The sequence below is a fragment of the Felis catus genome, chromosome A2, assembly GCF_018350175.1.
Source record: "Felis catus isolate Fca126 chromosome A2, F.catus_Fca126_mat1.0, whole genome shotgun sequence".
Lineage (NCBI taxonomy): Eukaryota > Metazoa > Chordata > Mammalia > Carnivora > Felidae > Felis > Felis catus.
Genome location: NC_058369.1, coordinates 8,810,583 through 8,831,911, shown reverse-complemented (window position 1 = coordinate 8,831,911; position 21,329 = coordinate 8,810,583). Strand labels below are relative to the sequence as shown.

The 21,329-nt window shown below is 47.9% G+C and overlaps 1 protein-coding gene across 1 annotated transcript; it reads left to right on the top strand.

Annotated features, from left to right (window-relative positions):
- Positions 1 to 20,208, top strand: LOC101082380 (zinc finger protein 709-like). Its single transcript, XM_019817923.3, has 4 exons — positions 1 to 177; positions 16,581 to 16,707; positions 16,930 to 16,987; positions 17,904 to 20,208. Exons 1-4 carry the CDS (start codon positions 175 to 177, stop codon positions 19,639 to 19,641), a joined length of 1,926 nt encoding a protein of 641 aa, XP_019673482.3. The 5' UTR covers positions 1 to 174; the 3' UTR covers positions 19,642 to 20,208.
- Positions 20,209 to 21,329: the final 1,121 nt, after the last annotated feature.

Sequence of the window (21,329 nt, the reverse complement as noted above, 5' to 3'; positions counted from 1 at the left end):
GGCGCCGCTCCGCAACCACCCCGGACGTCCCTGCGCTTTTCAGCCTCCCTGGGGATCGCGGGTCGCCTGGTTTTAAAGGTGCCACGTTGCTCAAGCCGCCGTTATTTCGCGCTGTGAGCGACACCGTGGGCAGTGCTCTAAGGACGGCCGCCGGGGGACCCAGGAAACCTAGAAATGGTGAGCGTGCCTCCTGGGGTCCAGAGCCGGGCGCTGAGGGGCCGGTTGGAACCGGCCGGAACCGGCTGTGGCGGGACCCCCGCGGTCATCTCCCGAGTCTGCGGACCCGAGTTGGCCGGCGGCGCCTGGGTCCCCTTCGGCTTGGGTGCTGGGCCGGTAGCGGGGACCCTGGCGTCCGGGCTGCCCCGTCCTGTGCACGGTGACTTCGGCCCCGGAGACCCTGGGCAGCTTTGCACCCGCAGCCGCGTCTCCTCCGATTGTGTGGTGACCGCGGGGAGGGTCGTCAGGGGGACAATCGTGACTCCTTCGCGTTTGTGCGTGGGAGGAGCTGTGACCTGTGGGGTCCCCAGTCCCTCCTTTTGCCCAGGGCGGGCTCATTTTCAACTGAGCGTTCCAGATGTTTGGGAAGCACGGTCTGAAGTCTGTGACTGTGTCCCCGCTACACGCCCCCAGCCTAGCTCTCCCTGGGGCAGGCAGTGAATACCTACATTTCTAGTTCCTTCCCGCCTTCCCTAACGCCAGCTTCCCTTTGCCAATGCACAGCATCATTATCAATCACTGGTTCTATGGGTGCATTTCAAACACCCAGCATTTTAGCTCATTATTTAGCCACAGTCCCTGCATAGCTGTTTTTTTAAAAGGCTAGTCTTCTGTGTGGATATTTGACCTGAGAGAAACGCCGAGAATAATCACCTGGAACTACTTTGTATGAAATCCTTGTGCCTCTCCCCCCACCAGGATCTTTCCTGGGCACAGACATCCTATGGGAAGTCCTTTGGGTGGCGGTTCCTCTTTGAAACTTTCCCGAGTGTTCTGTGCTGTGAGCACAGTTCCAGGTCAGCGCTGCCCCTCTCTGAGTAAGTTGCTTTAGAAGATTTTTTTCACTTTATTTTAGTCTTAGTTTCTCAGTGTCTGAAAATTCATGTAATCAGCAGAGCTTGAAACTCAGTGTGAAGTATTTCCAGAGAGGCGCGAAAGAGGTAATTTCAGAAAAATAGTCCAGTACTACAGTTGCACGGCTTAAAAATTGTTTCCCTTTTTTTCCTCCCAGCGCAACTAGTAAGAGTCTGAGGTTTGTTCTTTTATTTGGGGTAAGTTCAAATGGATTTCCAGGGCTTGGACATGCAGACCAGAACTGTGATTCTTTTCCTTTTTTAAATGTTTATTTGTTTTTGAGAGAGAGAGAGAGAGAGAGAGAGAGGGAGAGAGGGAGAGAGAGAGAGAATGAGCGTGAGTGGGGGAGGGGCAGAGAGAGAGGGAGCCACAAGAATCCAAAGCAGGCTCCAGGCCCTGAGTTGCCGGCACAGAGTCCGACACCGGGCTGGAACCCCCCAAATGCAGGATCATGACCTGAGCCGAAGCTGAATGCTTAACGGTCTGAGCCACCCAGGCGCCCCTGATTCTTAATCAGGTATGATTAAGAGTTTATAAAAACAATTACTTTCCGAGGAAATAATAATTAACACCTTTTCCCCCCTCCAGGAATGCAATAATTACTTGTGGGGGTTCTTGCTGACCTAGCAGAGTGCCTTCCAATTTTCTTCTCTCTTTTCCGCATAAACACTGGGTTTGAGTGATTTTTGCTGGCCTCTTCGAGCTGTGCTTTTGTGTGATTTAAATCGTCGGTGGTGTCAGGGGCGCCTCAGTCTGTTGAGCATGCGGCTTCGGCTCAGGTCATGATCTGATCTCACAGTCCGGGAGTTAGAGCCCTGAGTCGGGCTCTGTGGGGACAGTTCAGAGCCTGGCACCTGCTTCGGATTCTGTGTCTCCCTCTCTCGCTTCCTCTCCCCCATTCACGCTCTGTCTCTCTGTCTCTCAAAAGTTAATAAACATTTAAAAAAATAAATAAAATGTCAGTGGTGTCCAACCCAACTCCAAGGGGAAACAGAAGCTTGAGGTCAGGGTCTCTAAGCTAAGACCCCCTTGTTAGATCCTTCCTTCCTTCCTTTCTTAATCTTTTTTTCTTTTTTTTTTTTTGTAAGTAAACTGTAACCAACGTGGGGCTCGAACTTATGACCCTAAGATCAAAGGTCACAGACCATCAACTGAGCCAGACTGAGCCAGCCACGAGCACCTTAAGCTAAGACCCCCTTAAACCTGCAAAAGCAAGTACTTGAAGGCCCCCAGTTGTCCTTGGGGTCCCTCTCTCTGCAGGTGTCCCGTTTGCTCACTGCCACTGTGGAAGGAGCCCTTTATTCTGAGAGAAGGTGCAGGCTGGTGGAAATCGGGGATGGCACTCGGGGTGGGTGGGGTGACGAGGCAGTCGAGGCCTTTCTGGAGTTGTAGTTCTCATTGCCTTGGGCCTGTACGTAGGCCTGGTCTTGCACGCCCGGTGGAGGTGCGCTCGGTATAAATCACGTCCGTCGAGAAGTCTGTGAAAGTCCAGTTCTGTGTCCTGGAACCGGGTCAGTGAATGGGGAGGTCATCTGGGTCAGAACCTTAAACTGAACCCTGCTGAGTGTCCTCACTTGGGAGCCTGGAACCCTGAGGCAGGGAGAGGTTCCCTTTGCCGAGGGGAGGGGAGGGGAGGGGAGGGGAGGGGAGGGGAGGGGAGGGGAGGGGAAGGGAAGGGAGGGGAGGGTGTGCAGGGCTCCCGGAGCGCATTCCTGTGGCTGCTTGGGTGTCCCTCCCTTCCCTCCGCGGGGACTGACCCACTCCAGGGCTTCTGTCTCCACCGGGACAGTCTAGACCGGGGAACCTTCTGAAGGCGGCTTTCCTCGTGTCCTGTGGGACGCGGGCTGCTCGTCCCTGCTGAGCCCAGTTTCTCTCCTGGATTCCTTTATTGATGGAACAGCGCAGCCCTTGGGCCCCGGTTTCCCCCTGCACTTGGGCCCCTGAACTGTAAGCTGGTGGAGAGAGACGGTGTGAGGCAAGGGGGAAACTGCGGGAAATGCATGTAGGATTTGTGTTCCGTTTTACTCAAGACAACCTCACGGCATCACTTCCATTCATGGTGGAACTCACGTTGCTTTTCATACCTTCCCAGAATTGAAAAAAAATTTTTTTAATGTTTATTTTTGAGAGAGAGTGAGACACACACACAGACTCTAAAGCAGGCTCCAGGCTCTGAGCTGTCAGCACAGAGTCCAAGGCGGGGCTTGAACTCCCAAACCTGGAGATCATGACCTGGGCCGAAGTCCCACGCTCAGTGGACTGAGCCACCCAGGTGCCCCCCTTCTCAGAATTTGTAAAGCCGGGCCGTGGAACAAGGCATGGAGTGGAAGTTTCTCGTCTAAGTCTCAAGCTGCGGGCCTCCAGGAGCAGCATAGTGGGTTATTGAAATAAGTTCGGATTAATTAAAGATGTTCTGTTTTCTAGCATCAGGGATGAATATGAACAACGCATCCGTGTTCATCATCTTTGTTTTTTTTTTTTTTTTTTTGCTTTGGAGACTTTCCTTTCTGATTTTAGTTTTTTACGTGTTTATTTATTTTTTTTTTAATTTTTTTTTTCAATGTTTTTTATTTATTTTTGGGACAGAGAGAGACAGAGCATGAACGGGGGAGGGGCAGAGAGAGAGGGAGACACAGAATCGGAAACAGGCTCCGAGCCATCAGCCCAGAGCCTGACGTGGGGCTCGAACCCACGGACCGCGAGATCGTGACCTGGCTGAAGTCGGACGCCCAACCGACTGCGCCACCCAGGCGCCCCATTTTACGTGTTTATTTTGAGAGAGAGAGAGAGTGGTGAGAGCACAAGTGGGGGAGGAGCAGAGAGAAAGTGGGAGAGAGAGAATCCTAGGCAGGCTCTGCCCTGTCAGTGCAGACCCAGACGCTGGGCTTGAACTCATGAACCATGACATAATGACCCGAGCGGAAACCAAGATGCTTAGCTGACTGAGCTACACAGGTGCCCCTAGACTTGTCTTTTTAAAGAGCATTTACATTGTACAGAAAACTTGATCGTAAAGTGCAGAGATTTCCCACATAACCCCTCTGTCTGGACACTGTCATATATTTATATATCATGATATATAAATATATACATATAGTTTTTAGCAGAGGTGGGTTTTTTTTTTTAAGGTTTGTTTCTTTTTTTTAGGAATCTCTACACCCAACGAGGGGCTCGAACTCACGACCCTGAGATCAAGAGTTGCACACTTCTCCAGCCGAGCCAGCCGGGCGCCCCTGTCCTATATATTTTTTTTTAATATCCTATTACTCTGGTGCATTTGTTATTTTGATGAGCCAGCTTTGGAGTAGTTTACAGTAGGGTTGACTCTTACACAATGTCAGGTCTTCCGCTAATATGAAAACACATGTCTTCATCATTTCTGCGTCGTACAGAATATTGTCATTGTCCTGAACATCTCACGTGCTCGCGCCCCCCTTGTTCATTCCCTAGCGACTGAGGATCTTCTACTGTCTTTCACGTTTATCTTTTCCAGAATGTCCTATGCTTGGAGCCAGACAGTGTTGTCATAGTGGCTTCTTTCACTTAGGAATAGGATTTTAAGTTTTCTCCATGTGGTTTTGGCTTGGGAATCTCCTTTCTTTTTTTGTAACTGAAGACTCTTTCATCCTGTGGATTTACCAGTGATTGTTTCTCCATTTGCCTGTCTTTGGTGTGTTTGTTCAAGTAAACTAGTTGGGCTGGAACTCACAAGTTGATCCCAAGATCGAGTTAAGTGCTTTACCCACTGAGCCAGCCAGGCTCCCCATTCGCCTACGTTTTGTGCTGGGTCTTAGTACCGGTTGTGGTTGGACTGGCCCTTGTGGATGCTGTTATTATGACTGTAAGACTCCCTTTCAGCAGTAACCACCAGGAAACTTGGCGGGGGGGGGGGGGGAGGAAATTTATAACCAAAAGAGCTGGAAATTATACAGCGCACTGGGGGTCACCCTGTGTCACACACGTCCTCGGTAGAGAGAGGCAACACCCAGGCTTGGGTTCTTATTTTATTGAGGTAAGGGTGGGGGTCTGTGATTTTCCTGGCTCACACTCATTATGGAGTGAATTTAAAACTTAAGAGCAGACATTTAAATCACAAGAGACACAACAAATGGTCCGAGTGGTCAGTTAGAATCAACCAAGATCTCCAAAACAAAGGAGGTGGTTTGGCTCTTTATCTAGTCACGTGGCGGGCAATGTGTTTATTCTAGATACTGTCTTTGAAGCGTATGCCTCTTTGAAGTGAATGCCTCGGCAAGCAAAGCTTAAGTCAGGCCCCATGCCTCGCAAAAAAGAAAAAAAAAAACAACCCGAAACTGTCAGGGTTTACACTACAATCCACCCTTGTGATGCAGACGAATCAGAGTCGATGGTGAGGACATTAACTGCCTGGTTAGTTAATCTGCTGAAAGTCCAGGAGTAGGGTTTGTCCAAACCCAGAAAGTAGGTCGGATTATGGTAGCAAATTCTGTGATAGTTGAACGGGCAGTAGTCTGAAGTCCAGTCCATAACCGTTGTCCCAAATTTGAAGAGTCCCGCAATAAAACTAAATCCGTGAGGGGCGCCTGGGTGGCTCAGCGGGTTGTAAACATCCTACTTGGGCTCAGGTCCTGATCTCGTGGTGCCCCTAGAATCTAATATTTATAAAGGTGTATTAATGACTTAATTTTTCTCTGTATAGCCACCCCCATTTCTAGCTAAGATAACCGTGGTAAAACGAATTGGTTTGCAAATTGAGTCTAGTTTTAATAAATTTGGCCTGGTAATTTACATAAGTGCAGTAAGAATAGTGATTGACCACACAGTCTGCTTTGTTGGAACTTTTCATAAGGAATCTCAGGTTGGACTTTTTTTTTTTAATGTTTTTATTTATTTTTGAGACAGAGAGAGACAGAGCATGAGCTCAGAGGGGCAGAGAGAGGGAAAGACACAGAATCTGAAGCAGGCTCCAGGCTCTGAGCTATCGGCACAGAGCCCGACACGGGGCTTGAACTCACAGACTGTGAGATCATGACCTGAGCTGACGCCTAACCGACTGAGCCACTCAGGCGCCCCAGGTTGGACTTTTAAAAATTTCTTGTGGCTAGGAAGCCAAGCCAAGGACTTAACCATCAGACTTTGCCTGCAACACCTATTGGTTTGGGTTTAATTCCTCTGTTCTCGAGGTCCTCAAAATATCCTGAGGTTCCTGCACCTACAGAAAGTGACCTTCCCTAGTCACCTGGTAAGGCTGCTGGGAGCCCTATTAACTAGGTATCAGGCTTGATTTTTCCACGGGGCTTTATTGGCTCCGTAAAGTCAGCCTTAGTTCCTTAAAAAGCTGTCTGTTCATATTTGAATCTACGTGTATCTCTGTTAAACATAACATTTCAGTCAAAGCCTTGGTAATACAACTAATGTTTTCAATTGTGTCCTTTTGCAAGGAGACTAGATTCTTACTGATTTTATGTAACTGTATTATTATGCGACTGCGAATACTCATTAAAAGTTTCTGAATTCTGGAGAGATCAGGTAGGGAGGAAAAGTGATAGTTTCACCTTTGTTCACAAAGGTATACTTTATCATAAATTGGTGTAAGTCATAGCTAGCTTAAGAGAAAGGGTTTTCTTAGATCTAGGAAGCAAAAGATTAAAGAGTCCGAAAATTTTAAGCAAAAAGTCATAAAAATTATCCTTATCAGTTCACTCAGTCCTATGTAATTAATCCTTGCTCTTGATCTTTGGTTAGGAGTTTTATGGATGCGGTTTTTCCTGAGAGCACTGTAAATTCTTACCCAGTTCAGTGGAATGATCTGAAAGTTATCAGAAACCTGAATTCGAGAGGGCTTGTCATAGCCCTCTCCACGAATATCTCTGAGAATATCTCCACGAATATCTCTGAATGTCACTCGCAAGAGCATCAGAATAAAACACCTGTCTATTGAGTGACAAAGGACTTAAAAATGGCCATGGTTAAAGATCCGATGAGAGTTCATCGTGATGTCATTGCCAGGACAATTTGTTTATTTCTGCGGCACGTAACATTCCAAGATAATAACTAGAATTACAAGTGATAACGTTATACCAGGACATGGGGGAGTCTCGGGAATTTCGTGCAATTTCTAGAACGCTTCTTTTAATAACATTCACCCATAACTTATGACCTGAGAGTTTGTCATCACTGATTCGACGGTGCCTCCCACGTAATTTAACATACCCGATGAAAAGCCTAATTCGTGTAGCTCTCTTTGTTCCTTCTGTCGGCCAGCTGTTGCGGGCAGTTTTAGTTACCTGCTGGGGTGTTTACATTTCAAAGGCATGGTAAGATTTACATCTTCAGGGGACTGAGAAAGAAAACAAGCTTTTTCCTAGGAGTTTCTTGCCTTTTGGATGTTTTTGACCGTTCCAATCAAGATGTGGTAGTGCCATGCTGTGATTAGGGGGAGCGCCCTGCAAGGACTCCTTCTCTGGGCGTGGGTCAAATGGGGGCCTCTTCAGGGTAGGAAAAGAAGGGTTGGGGTCGAGGAATTAGTAAACCCATTGGACCTTCCCAGTTTCGCCTAGTAGGAGATGGGCTCATCTTAATGTTTTCCATTCCCCGGGAGCCTTAGCTGTGATCACTGTGATGTCACGATGGGCATAGAGCCAGGCAGCAAATCTCCAAGTCTGGAAGGAGGTCCTAGTATAAGTTGGTAGCTCTGGGAGCCTTTGCCTTCCCAGTTCCCTCTTCCTCCTCGTTAGAGGCCCTGGTAATCCTCTCAGGGGATTCCACTGGTGGCAGGGGCTGTACTTCTTGGTTCTGCCCTGTTCAGGGGAAAGTTGAGGGAGCTTAGGGTCTGTGGTATCTGGGCGGAAACAAGCCTAGAGGCCTGGATGGATCTTTAAGAAACTTAATGGATTGTAGGGTCTTGAGAGATACCAGCGGGTTGATGTATTTGGCAGCTGTGAGTGACAATTCAGAGCCTGTTCGAAACCATCAAAAACCCACAATTAGCCAGTTGATTCCCCTCTCTCCTTCCTGCATAAAATCTTCAAGGAAGGTTTGATTTTTTAGTTAAGGTATACTGTGTGTGTGTGTGTGTGTGTGTGTGTGTGTGTGTGTGTGTGTTTAATTAAAAAAACTTTTATTTATTTTTGAGAGAGACACGTGCGCGCGCACACACACACACACACACACACACACAAAATCTGAGTGGGGGAGGGGCAAGGAGAGTGGGAGACACAGGCTCCAGGCTCTGAGCTGTCAGCGCAGAGCCTGACGCGGGTCCTGAAGTCGTGAACGGTGAGATCATGGCCTGAGCTGAAGTCAGACGCTTAACCGACTGAACCACCCAGGTGTCCCTGTTACCAGACGCTTTTGGATGATGGCACGGTGAGCCCTCGTAGTTAGCAATTTTCCTTTCCAGGGAGTCCCAAGAGACTTCTGGCTTGAGGTCTGCCTCCGCTAGTGTGATATGCACAGGGTCTTTGAGAAAACCCCTTAGGCGAACCCTCTAGAGCCGGGAGACCTCTCGGCAGGCTGATATGATAGCATTGAGGAACACCCAGGACGTGCCTTGGGCTTTTGCATTTATCAAGGAGCAGGTGTTTGTCCTCTGGGATCTTGGGTGCTTACACCGGATGTCGGTGACATTTATTTATTGAAAAAAAATTTTAACATTTATTTTTTGAGAGGGAGACAGAGCACGAGCAGGGGAGGGGCAGAGAGAGAGGGAGACACAGAGACACAGAAAGAGGGAGACACAGAATCCCAAGCCGGCTCCAGGCTCTGAGCGGTCAGCACAGAGCCCGACCGCGGGGCTCGAACTCTCGCACCATGAGATCATGACCTGAGCCGAAGTGGGACGCTTAATTGACCGAGCCACCCAGGCACCCCGGATGTTGATGACATTTATATCTGTCCTTTCATTTTTTTTTTTTTTTTTTTTTAAGCACCATCATGCCCGGAATCGGACCCATATCCCATCGAGTCAGGTGTGAAGAGTGACACAGAGACCATTGGCCTTTGTTACATTTTTTTCCCTCTGGTGGTGCCGTTGGTTTCTGGTTTCAAGGCTGCTTCACTCTTCTGGGTTCGGGCTTATAGTCCGGACATGAGTCACTGACTCTGTGGTCACAGGCGGAGTTCTCCCAGACTGCTCAAATGTGGGACTGTTTTCCTCATGCCTTTAGCCTAGAGCCTGTCCTTGGGATATGACAGTAGCCTTGTGATCGCAATTTCACCCTCCTTAGCCTTCCTTGCCTTGAGGTATGGAGGACCCTTATGCATGTTAATAGTCAACTAAGGCCTTTTGTTGGTGAATTTAAATTAAAATTTTTTTATTAAGTTTATTTATTTTGAAAGAAACAGAGCTTGAGCGGGAGAGGGGCAGAGAGGGAGACCGAATTCCAAGCAGGCTCCGCACTGTCAGCACAGAGCCCGACGCGGGGCCCGACGCGGGGCTTGAACCCACGGACAGTGAGATCACGACCTGAGCCAAAGTCGGCCACCCACCCGACTGAGCCAGCCGGGCACCCCTCTTTGGTGAATTTAAAACACAAGAGCGGGCATTTCAAGTGGAGGAGGAGAAAAAACAAGCGGCCCAGATAGTTATTGAAATCAATCAAGATGTTTAACAAAAAAGATGGCTCAGTGAGGGGCCGGGGCCTTATTCTTCCTGCAGGCTGGGTGTGTGTTTATTTGAAATGGCCATCTTTGAAGTGAATGCCTTAGCAATCAAAGCTTAATTCAGGCCCTTGCATTACAACAAACCAACCAACCAAAAAACAATTGTCAGGGTTTACACCTAGAGGCTGGTGATAACTCTTTTATTTGCGATTTTCCAAAGACCCAGCATTTTCAAATTGCTTTTGTTCCTTGACCTGCGTGTTCAGATCTATTTCCCATTTTTAATTGGGTTGTTCGTCTTCTACGAGTTTTAAGAGTTCTTTGGATATTTTAGATACCAGTCCTTTATCAGGTAAGTGATTTATAAAGATTTTCTGCCAGTCTGTGGCTTGTGTTTTCATCTCCTTAATTAACACTGTCTTTCTCTGGGCAGGAGTTCTTCATCTTGATGAAAACATATTTATTTTTTCTTTCTTGGATCTTGCTTTCGTCATTGTGTCCCCAAAGCAATCACCAAACCCAGGCCCGCCTAGATTTTCTCCTGTGTTCTCTTTTAGGAGTTTTGTAGTTTAACATTTTACACTAAATCTATGATCCTTCACCCCCACCCCCACCCACCTTCCTGCCAGCCCCCGACTCACACGTATTAGACTCCTTGGTCCCTGTTTCAAGACTGGTTGGGTGGGTGGTCGACATCACCACTGACCCTGTGTGCTCACTTTGCTGCGCTTTGGTCACAGCGTCGTGGTGCTTGGACCCCCCCCCCCCCCCGCCCCCTCACCAAGTCCCTGGGATAGTCCAAGCCCATGCATGCCCCCTGTCACGGTCCGTAGCCGGGGGCAGGGCTATGATCCCTTGTTTAATTTTTTTTTTTAATTTTTTTCAACGTTTATTTATTTTTGCGACAGAGAGAGACAGAGCATGAACGGGGGAGGGGCAGAGAGAGAGGGAGACACAGAATCTGAAACAGGCTCCAGGCTCTGAGCCATCAGCCCAGAGCCTGACGCAGGGCTCGAACTCACGGACCGCGAGATCGTGACCTGGCTGAAGTCGGACGCTTAACTGACTGCGCCACCCAGGCGCCCCCCCCCCTTGTTTAATTTTTGTGAGAGGTGTAAAATCTGTGTACGGATTCTTTGTGTGTATGTTTATGGATGTCTAGTCCTTCCTGCACTATTAACTCTAAAGGCTACATTTTCTATTGAATTGCCTTTAGTCCTTTCTCAAAGATGAGTTCTGTATTCTTGTGTGGATCTTTAGAAAGTGAAGGGTGCCTGGTTGGCTCAGTCGATTCAGTGTCTGACTCTTGATTTCAGCTCAGGTCATGATCTCACCACTCGTGGGTTCAAGCCCTGCATCGGGCTCCTTGCTGACAGTGCGGAGCCTGCTTACGATCCTCTCTCTCTGCCCCTCCCGTGTGCTTGCGCGCGCTCTCTCTCTCTCTCTCTCTCTCAAAATAAGTAAATAAACTTAAAAAAAAAGTAGTAATTGACTTTATAAATTAACATTTTGTCCTTCAGCTTTCCTTACACTCTCGGTATAGTTGACCTTTTAACACAGGTTTGAACTCTGTGGGTACGCGGGTGTAAACAAAATTTTAAGGAGATGATAGCAAAAGCCACAAGGTATTTTTTATTTAAAAATTTTTTTTAGGGGCGCCTGGGTGGTGCAGTCGGTTAAGCGTCCGACTTCAGCCAGGTCACGATCTCGCGGTCCGTGAGTTCGAGCCCCGCGTCGGGCTCTGGGCTGACGGCTCAGAGCCTGGAGCCTGTTTCCGATTCTGTGTCTCCGTCTCTCTCTCTCTCTCTCTGCCCCTCCCCCGTTCATGCTCTGTCTCTCTCTGTCCCAAAAAAAATAAACGTTGAAAAAAAATTAAAAAAAAATTTTTTTTAATGTTTGTTTATTTTTGAGAGAGACAGGATATGAGCTGGGGCGGGTCAGAGAGAGAGAGAGAGAGACACAGAATCCAAAGGAGGCTCCTGGCTCCCAAGCTGTCAGCACAGAGCCTGATACGGGGTTCGAACTCATGGACCATGACATCATGACCTGAGCCGAAGTCAGACGCTTAACGGACTGAGCCACCCAGGCGCCCCGACAAGGCATTTATTTACAGCTACCCCCATCCCCACCCCCCGGCCGGCCTTCCCTGGACTGAATCAAAAGTGACGGGCCCAGAGGTGGTGCTTGCTGCCTCCTGAGTACCTGTGGAGGTGCTGGCACGGGGCAGGGCTGCAGGTCGCCCGTGTACTGACGGGGTGGTCAGGTGGCGTATCTCGTGCTGGTCTTCAGGAGGCCGGGCTGAAGTGGGGAAACTCATCAGCGATGCACAAGGAGGCCACACCCACTGAGTCCTATGCAAGCAGGTTGGCCTCTGGCTCTGCATTTGGGTCCCTCCCAGGCCAGAGGGGACGGCACCCCAGTCTTCCTGGAGGTGGGAGCGCTTAGGTGTGGCCACAGCTGCTGAGGGGCGTGGGCCTGGGGTGCAGCTCCCAGCGGGCGAGGCAGCTCCACCAGCCTCCAGGCTGCTGTCGCCACCCTGAGGCCTGGCCGAGCTGAAGCTACCAGGCCATGGACCGTGGCCATCCTGGGGCCAGGCCCGCAGCCATTACCCACCGCGCCCGGGGCCTCATCCGGCCTGCCTGGGCCTACCTATGGGTAGATTTTTTTCAATCAACGTTTCCTTATAATTTCATTAATGTTTTCTTTAGCTTTACTGGAAGAATCTAGGGCACATAACCTACAAAATATGTGTTAATTGGCTTTTATGTTGTCCTTAAGGATCCCGGTCAACAGTAGGCTGTCCATAGTTATAGGCGGCCAAAAGATGTACCCAGATATTTGACTGCCCAAGGGTTTGGTGCCCCTAACTCCCAAGTTGTTCAAGGGTCAGCTGGAGTTGGAAGGGATTTTCTTGTCATTTGGGACTATGCGATTTGCTCCACAGACAGTCTTGTCTTTTGCCGCAAAGACCATTTTATTTCTAGCTTCCCAACCTGCATACTGGTTTTTTTTTTTTTTTTTTTTTTTTCCTGTTTGGGTCTTACTGCATTAGTTAAGAATTCTAGTACAAGGTTGACCAGGACTGGGGAGAGGGGACATCCTGGCCTTCTTCCTGATGTTACCAGAAAGCATTTAGTTCTTTCAGGGTAGTGCACGTATATTAAATAAAAGCCCAGTTGATGTGTAGAGAGGTAGGTGTGGGCACAGGGGAAGGAAGCATCCTCTTCTCCAATGATTTGGTCTCCGTCTTTAGGGAGCTTATTATCTACGTACTTGGGTTTGACCTACTGTGCTACAGTGGGAAAGGTATGTCTCTTAGTTCCTAGCAAAAACCTCTTGAAGCCCTTGGAATTACCTAAGTGATAAGGGGGTGATCATGTCTTTTTTTTTTTAATTAAAAAAAAATTTTTTTTTAACATTTATTTATTTTTGAGACAGAGAGAGACAGAGCATGAATGGGGGAGGGTCAGAGAGAGAGGGAGACACAGAATCCGAAACAGGCTCCAGGCTCTGAGCGGTCAGCACAGAGCCCGATGCGGGGCTTGAACTCAACGGACCGCGAGAGCATGACCTGAGCTGAAGTTGGACACTTCACCGACTGAGCCACCCAGGCGCCCCGATCGTGTCTTTTAAAAACATTTTTTTTTTAGTGTTTATTTTTGAAAGAGAAGAGTGCGAACGGGGGAGGAGCAGAGGGAGGGAGACTGAGGATCTGCAGTGGGCTCCGTGCTGACAGCAGAGAGCCCCCTGCGGGCCTCAAACTCATGAACTGTGATATCATGACTGGAGCTGAAGTCAGATGCTCAACAGACTGAGCCACTCAGGCGCCGCCCCTTTATATATATAATGTATATATTATATATATAATGTGTATATATAATATATATATAATGTAAATATGAATATATACTGCTACTACATAGCAGGGTGAGGGTTGAACACACCATGAACACCAAGCCTTGATTAAGGGCTTGGGACTTTGAGCCCCAACTCCCAGCATCTGGAGAGAGAAGACAGGCTGTGGAGAGTGAGTTAATCACCAGTGGCCAGAGATTTCAAAATTGTGTCCATTGAATGAAATCTCCACGAAAACCCTTGAAGACCCAATTCGGGGGGTGTCCAGGTGGGTGAACACCTACATCCAGGTGCTAGAAGGTTGGCGTGTCCGGAGAGTAGGGGGCAGCTCTGCAAACCCCCCCCCCCCACTCCCCTTAGGCATATGACCACCTGACTTGGCATCACTACCTCTTGTCTGTGTCATGTAAGTTACCGTACATGATGGCACATGGAGGGGATCCAAATGTGTGCGCGGCCGAGCAGAAGTGTCACAGCCAGCGTCCGAAGTAGGGGCAGTGTGTGGGACTGAACTCTTCACCTATGGAGTCTGATGTGGACCCTGGGTGTTAGTGTTGTAAGTGAATTGAACTGTTAGACACCCGTTTGGTGACACAGAATTGGAGAAGTGGTGTTGGGACAGACATCACATATTTGGTGTCACAAGGGGGAAAAAAACCTCATCATCCTCAGAAGAAGCACTCCACCTTCTGGAGGTGATAAGGCTAGAAGGGACTTAAGTTGGCTGTTTCCCTCCTCCCAGGTCGAATAGGCCTTGGGACGGTCCTGGTCACTTATACTCTTGTGAAATAGATTGTCTTGAGGATGGGCCTTGTTGAGAAGCATAGAATATTATGGACCTTTTTCCCTTTTTTTTTTTTTTTTTTTTTTTTTTTTAAGTAGGCTTTACGCCCACTTGGGGCTTAAACTCACCACCCTGAGATCAAGACCTTAGCTGAGATCAAGAGTCAGACAGTTAACTGAGCCACCCAGGTGCCCCTGGACATATCTTTATTTATTTATTTATTTATTTATTTATTTATTTATTTATTTTTAATTTTTTTTTTCAACGTTTATTTTTTTTTAATTTTTTTTTCAACGTTTATTTTTTATTTTTGGGACAGAGAGAGACAGAGCATGAATGGGGGAGGGGCAGAGAGAGAGGGAGACACAGAATCGGAAACAGGCTCCAGGCTCTGAGCCATCAGCCCAGAGCCCGACGCGGGGCTCGAACTCCTGGACGGTGAGATCGTGACCTGGCTGAAGTCGGACGCTCAACCGACTGCGCCACCCAGGCGCCCCAACGTTTATTTATTTTTGGGACAGAGAGAGACAGAGCATGAACGGGCGAGGGGCAGAGAGAGAGGGAGACACAGAATTGGAAACAGGCTCCAGGCTCTGAGCCATCAGCCCAGAGCCCGACGCGGGGCTCGAACTCACGGACCGCGAGATCGTGACCTGGCTGAAGCGGACGCTTAACCGACTGCGCCACCCAGGCGCCCCGCCCCTGGACATATCTTTAAATGACGACTTTTTATCTCTGTAATTTGAGAGAGAGGAAAACACAGAATCCAAAGCAGGCTCCAGACTCCGGGCTCTGAGCTGTCAGCACAGAGCCCGACACGGGGCTCGAACTCACAAACCAGGAGATCATGACCTGAGCTGAAGTCAGGTGCTTAACTGACTGAGCCACACAGGCGCCACTCTAAGGCTTTCGAAGCAGTCTCCAGCTTCCTAATGTTCCTTCTCTTCTGCACACTAGATAATAGGACTTTTTATGAGCGTGCTCTGCAGTTCCATGGTGGAAAGAATAATTATGACTGACCAGTTCATTACTGGTCATGAGGCACCTCATTACTCCCTGAGAAATGTTCCTCATTTGCTGTCACTCTACTGAATCCGTCCATTCTAGCATTAGAATTGCTGTGGGTGGGACGTTTTTGCTGTTCCCTAGACATGGACATCATTGAATTACTGATCTCTTTCACGGACCAGCATTTAGGGGAATTAATCCGTTGAGGGATTCCTGTGCTTGGACAGACGGTTGTCCTGCCTTCCCAACAGAGGAACTCGGAAGTGAGAGAAGTTGGGAGGAAAGCCTCTCAAATGGCTGGTTGGGTATCCGTTGCACCAGGAATCAGAAAAAGGGGATTTGGTGAGATTTTTGGACTCTGTGTCCTATCCCGTACACATACATCTGCAGGACTGGTGTGGAATTCAGCAAAGTCCCTTGCAAACTCCAGGCCTTAACATGTTCCCCAAGGTCACAAGGCCCTGGTCAGTTATGATTCTGTCAGAAAATCTCTTCTGGTCTGTGTGCCTTTGTGTCCTAAAAATCAATGGGAGGCAACTCTGAGACTCGTTAGTATATGGAGTTTGGGGATGTCTAAGTTGTCACGTCTTTTCCTCCCGTCTGAGTTGAGTCCTCCGAATATCATCCTGGTCCGTGAAATGAGGCAGAGCACGGAAGGCAAAACTGATTTCCGTGATAAATATTATACAAATGAGAATTGTACTCTTCTGTGAGAGTATTGTTGTTCATCAACTGGATATGACTGCAATGGCCTGCGGGACGTTAGGACATTATGGCCAGCTGGATCTTTCGATAGTTTGGATCCTCCTGGCTCCTCATGTTTGGGGATGGGAATAGGAGAAAAAGCTTCCTTTTTTTTTTTTTCCTGTTTTTGTTCATAAAACATCGTGCACTTATGACCCCAGGCTTCATGGAGTAGTACCTGATGTGGTTATTTAAGGAGATGAAAGTTCTTCTCACAAAGAATTGATGGTCTTAAGATGGAAATATTTCTTCCGATTCTGTAGCGTTTCTCCAGGGTGTTCTGTTCCCTGACAGTAGAGAGCAATGAAGATTTGAAGTGATCACCGTAAAAATGTAGCAGTAAATTCCGTGTGTTTGTGATGCTGTTAAATTCATGAGGACGTGAGTGTGGCCAGAGAGGAGGAGTCTGAGAACCAAGTCGTAGAATAAATGTTGAGAAGTCAGGGTCGTATGTGAATTTCTTACGAATTGAGTATAGATCGCCAGTTCTGCCCGTCTTACCCATCCCCCTGTACACATGTATGGGATGTTTTAGGACTCAGTGGCCTTTGAGGATGTGACTGTGAACTTCACCCTGGAGGAGTGGGCTCTTCTGAATCCTTCCCAGAAGAAACTCTACAGAGATGTGATGCAGGAAACCTTCAGGAACCTGGCCTCAGTAGGTAGGGATGACGATATTCTTACTTGCTTGGTCAATATTCTCATTCACTTAATCAACTAGGGAGCCAGTGTTGCTTGTTTATCGGTGCTGTTTCGAGAGGTTAAGTGCGGAAAGCAAATACGTTGGTAAATGAAGCAGCCATGGTGACGGTTCATCAGGGACGTAGAAACTAAAATAATTTTAGTATTTTTTTATAATTGATTTTTCCTGGTCTGCGTTGTAGGAGACAGATGGGAAGATCGTAACAGTAAAAGTCTGTATGAACATGAGACAAATCGAAGGTGAGTCCCACTCATATAAGAGCAGTGTCACTGGGGGTGCCTGGCCAACTCAGTAGAGAGCATGCAACTCTTTTATGTTATTTTTTTTTTAAACATTTTTTTTAACGTTTTATTTATTTTTGAGACAGAGAGAGACAGAGCATGAATGGGGGAGGGGCAGAGAGAGAGGGAGACACAGAATCGGAAGCAGGCTCCCGGCTCCGAGCCATCAGCCCAGAGCCTGACACGGGGCTCGAACTCACGGACCGCGAGATCGTGACCTGAGCTGAAGTCGGACGCCTAACCGACTGAGCCATTCAGGCGCCCCTTATTTTTTAAAAAAACTGTTTAATGTTTATTTTTGAGAGAGAGAGAGAGAGGTGCGGGGAGGGGCAGAGAAAAAGAGGGAGACACAGAATCCAGAGCAAGCTGCAGGCTCATGAACTGGGAGACCTTGACCTGAGCCGAAGTCAGACGCCCAACTGACTGAGCCACCCAGGTGCCCACCCCCCACCTTTTTAATGTTTACTTAAAAGTAAATAAATAAAAAAAGAGTGTCCCATGAGAGCATCTTTGTCATGAAATTAAAACGAACAAGCAAATAAAACAAATCAGACCAGTTTTCAAGTCTGTTCGTTTTTCGGATATTTTCATCAAGAATTTTTGCTGTAATGTGACCTCGATGTTCAACGTGTGAAAAATAGTATACGTGGAAAAATGTCTTCAGAAACCCCGTTGATGACCATCCCTTTTGATAAGAGCTGCGATCGAGTCCTCTCACAGAATGCCTAGCACCCGTTCACTTCCAGACGACCAGCACGAAACACATACACGGTGTTTTGGGGGAAATGGCGGAAAAAAAAAAGTCTCATTGCAATAATACAGTGAATACGAAATTCCTAATAAACCGTTAATAACCTGCTTCTTTCTCCGGCAGGCGCGTGGTAGAGAGTCCCTGTCAAAGTAAAGAAGGTAGTCAGCGCGGAGACCCCCGCCGCCAGAACCCAAGTCCTAAGCAGATAAAGAAGGTTTCTACCGGAATCAAACTCCGTAAATGCAGTTTCTGTGGACAGGTGTTCAGGCATCATTCGTCCTTCAGCAGGCACATGCTCTCCCACACTGGCCACAAACTGTACGAGTACCAGGAATACGAAGAGAAGCCTTATAAGTGTAAGGAGTGTGGGAAGGCCTTCAAACATCGCCAGTCCATCCGCGTACATGTCAGGACTCACACCGGCGAGAAACCTTACAAGTGCCAGCACTGTGGGAAAGCCTTCAAGCACTGCCAGTCCATTCGCAAGCACGAAAGGATCCACACCGGCGAAAAGCCCTACGCGTGCAAACAGTGCGGAGAAACGTTCCGGTATCGCCACAACTTCCAGAAACACGAGCGGACGCACACCGGAGAGCAGCCCTACAGGTGTAAGCACTGTGGGAAAGCCCTCAGTTGTCTCAGCTACTGCCGGGTTCACGAGCGAACTCACACCGGCGAGAAACCGTACGAGTGTAAGCAATGTGGGAAAGCCTTCAGCTACGCCAGTTACATCCGAATACACGAGAGAACTCACACCGGAGAGAAGCCCTATGAGTGCAAGAAGTGTGGGAAAGCCTTTAGTTGCCCAAATTACTTTCGAAAACATGAGAAAACGCACACCGGCGAGAAACCCTACGAGTGTAAGCAGTGCGGTAAAGGCTTCAGCTGCCCTAGATCCTTCCGCAGTCACGAAAAGAGACACCGGGGCGAGAAGCCGTACGAATGTAAGGTATGCGGTAAAACCTACAGCTGCCCCGTATACTTTCGAAACCATGAAAGGAGACACAGCGGGGAGAAGTCCTATGAATGCAAAATCTGTGGGAAGTCCTTCAGTTGTCCCAAGTATTTTCGAAAACACGAGAGAAGTCACACGGGCGAGGAACCCTGTGAATGTAACGACTGTGAGAACGTTCCCGTGAGTCCTCTCGCGATATTTCAAAGACACGTGATGAAGGCCACCGGAGATGGCCCTTACAAGTGTAAGGAGTGCGGGAAGGTCTTCGACTGCCCCAATTACTTTCGATGTCACGAAAAGATCCACAGTGGAGAAAAGCCATACGGATGTAAGGAATGTGGCAAAGCCTTCAGTTCCTCCATGTCCCTTCAAAACCACGAAAGAAGTCATAGTAGGAAAAAACCTCATGAATGTAAGGAATGTGGCAAAGCCTTCAGTTTTCCCTGTTCCCTCCAGAAACACGAAAGAAGTCACACGGGGGAGAAACCCTATGAATGTAAACAGTGTGGGAAAGCCTTCACTTACCTCAGTTCTATGCAAAAACACGAAAGAACTCACAGTGGAGAGAAGCCGTATGAATGTAAGCAGTGTGGGAAAGCCTTCATTTATCTCAGTTCTATGCAAAAGCACGAAAGGACCCATAGTGGAGAGAAGCCGTATGAATGTAAGCAGTGTGGGAAAGCCTTCATTACTCTCTCAAACGTTCAAAGGCACATGATAAAGCACACCGGAGATGGACCTTGTAAATGTAAGGAGTGTGGGAAGGCCTTCGATTGTCCTAGTTCGTTGCGAACGCACGAACGGACTCACACCGGGGAGAAACCCTATCAGTGTAAACACTGTGGTAAAGCCTTTACTCGTTCCAGTTCTCTACGAAACCACGAGAGAACTCATAGCGGAGCGTAGCCGTATGAATGTAAGGAACGTGGGAAAAGACTTCGGTTCCAGTTCTTTCTGAATACACGAGATCACTCACACTGGAGAGAAACGCTCTGTGCACAAACAATACGGTCAAGTCCTACTCGCTGTTACCTTCATATACACGGAACTCCTACTAGAGAGGAACCGAATGGAAGGAAAGTGGCGAAAGCCTTCCTTTATCACAGTCTTTCGAGGATGCACGGGTGCACGCGGGGGAGAAACCATATGAATGTAAGGGACGTGGGAAGGCCATCCGTGCATGTCCGTGAGAAGCCACAGAAGAACCCACACTGGAGAGGGTAGTCTTGAATGTAAACATTGTAGGAAAATTCACTTGCCCCACCTCCTTGCAAAGCCACAAGAGAATGTATAATGGATAGATACTTTATAAAGGAACACCTTCTGATTTTAACAAATGTTTTCAAAGTCCTTTGAAAACTGCACTGGAAGGAAATCCTATTTTTGTAAGTAATATGGGTAAGCCTGGTGCAAATTAATTAGTGTATAACACTCCCCCAAATTCACAACACGAAAGAAACGTTATTAACAGTATACATAATATTGTCTTCATCGGCGGCTTTTTTTTCTCCAGTTTTATTGGGAAAAATTAACATATTACTGCATAAGTTTAAGGCATGTAGCCTGATGGTGTGATTTACATATTTTGTGGAAAAGGTACAATGGCTCGTTTTTGTTTTGTTTAACGTTTATTTATTTTTGAGAGAGAGAGAGAGAGAGAGAGAGAGAGAGAGAGAGCGCCTCAGAATCTGAAGCAGGCTCCGAGCTGTCAGCACAGAGCCCGACGCGGGGCTCGAACTCACAAACTGTGAGATCATGACCTGAGCCAAAGTCAGACGCCCAACCAACTGAGCCACCCAGGGGGCCCCCCTTTTGTTTTTTATTTTGAAATTTATTTATTTTGCCTGAGAGTGGGTGAGAGGAAGGAAGGGAGAGAGAGAAAATCTCAAGCAAGCTCTGCACTGACAGTGGGCTCGAACTCACAAACCATGAGATCGTGACCTGAGCCGAAGTCAGATGCTTAACCGACTGAGCCACCCAGGCGCCCCTACAGTGGCTCATTCTTAAAGTTCTCTGTAGTTTGGATTTCTACTTCAGTTTTGCAAGTAAACATTGAGGTGGGAAAATACTACAGGTACTCACGAAGCAGCAGATTCTGAGTTTAACAGGTAAAATTTTCCACTTGGTAAAAGGCTAGTGTTTCTATTTGGACGACTTTTATCCGTGGACGAACCGAAGTCTATTTCCAACGTGCAAGTAGGTTTAATTTTTACATAATTTTTTCCTTTTTCTGTAAGGATAGGGCTATTGAGTAATGACGTGTTATCCTTAAAAATCAACTGCCAGTTCTTCAGCAAAAATGAGTTTCGCAGCAATAGAGAAGTGCAGTTCCGGACAAGGAAGCCATGCGTGGCCATGGCCATCGGCAACCGGAGGACAAAAGAGAGGAGTGCTCCTCCTATAGAAGAAAGCGGGGGACTTGGGAGGGGCTGTTATGAACACAAGTTTGATCAGAGCACACTGGGGGTTCAAAATACAGCGGCTTTTCTTTGGCCGAGTCGTGACTGTGTCATTGGCCGGCCTGTTGTGGGGTGAGGAGGAACCCTTTCTTCTGCAGAGGTAATAAAGTAGTCGCCAACGTGGTATTTCAGGGT

Bases quoted from the DNA above. Each gene is read 5' to 3' on its own strand.
- LOC101082380 (XM_019817923.3), top strand. The intron at 16,708-16,929 runs GTAGGGATGACG...TCTGCGTTGTAG, and splicing joins CAGGAACCTGGCCTCAGTAG to GAGACAGATGGGAAGATCGT. The intron at 16,988-17,903 runs GTGAGTCCCACT...TTTCTCCGGCAG, and splicing joins GAACATGAGACAAATCGAAG to GCGCGTGGTAGAGAGTCCCT.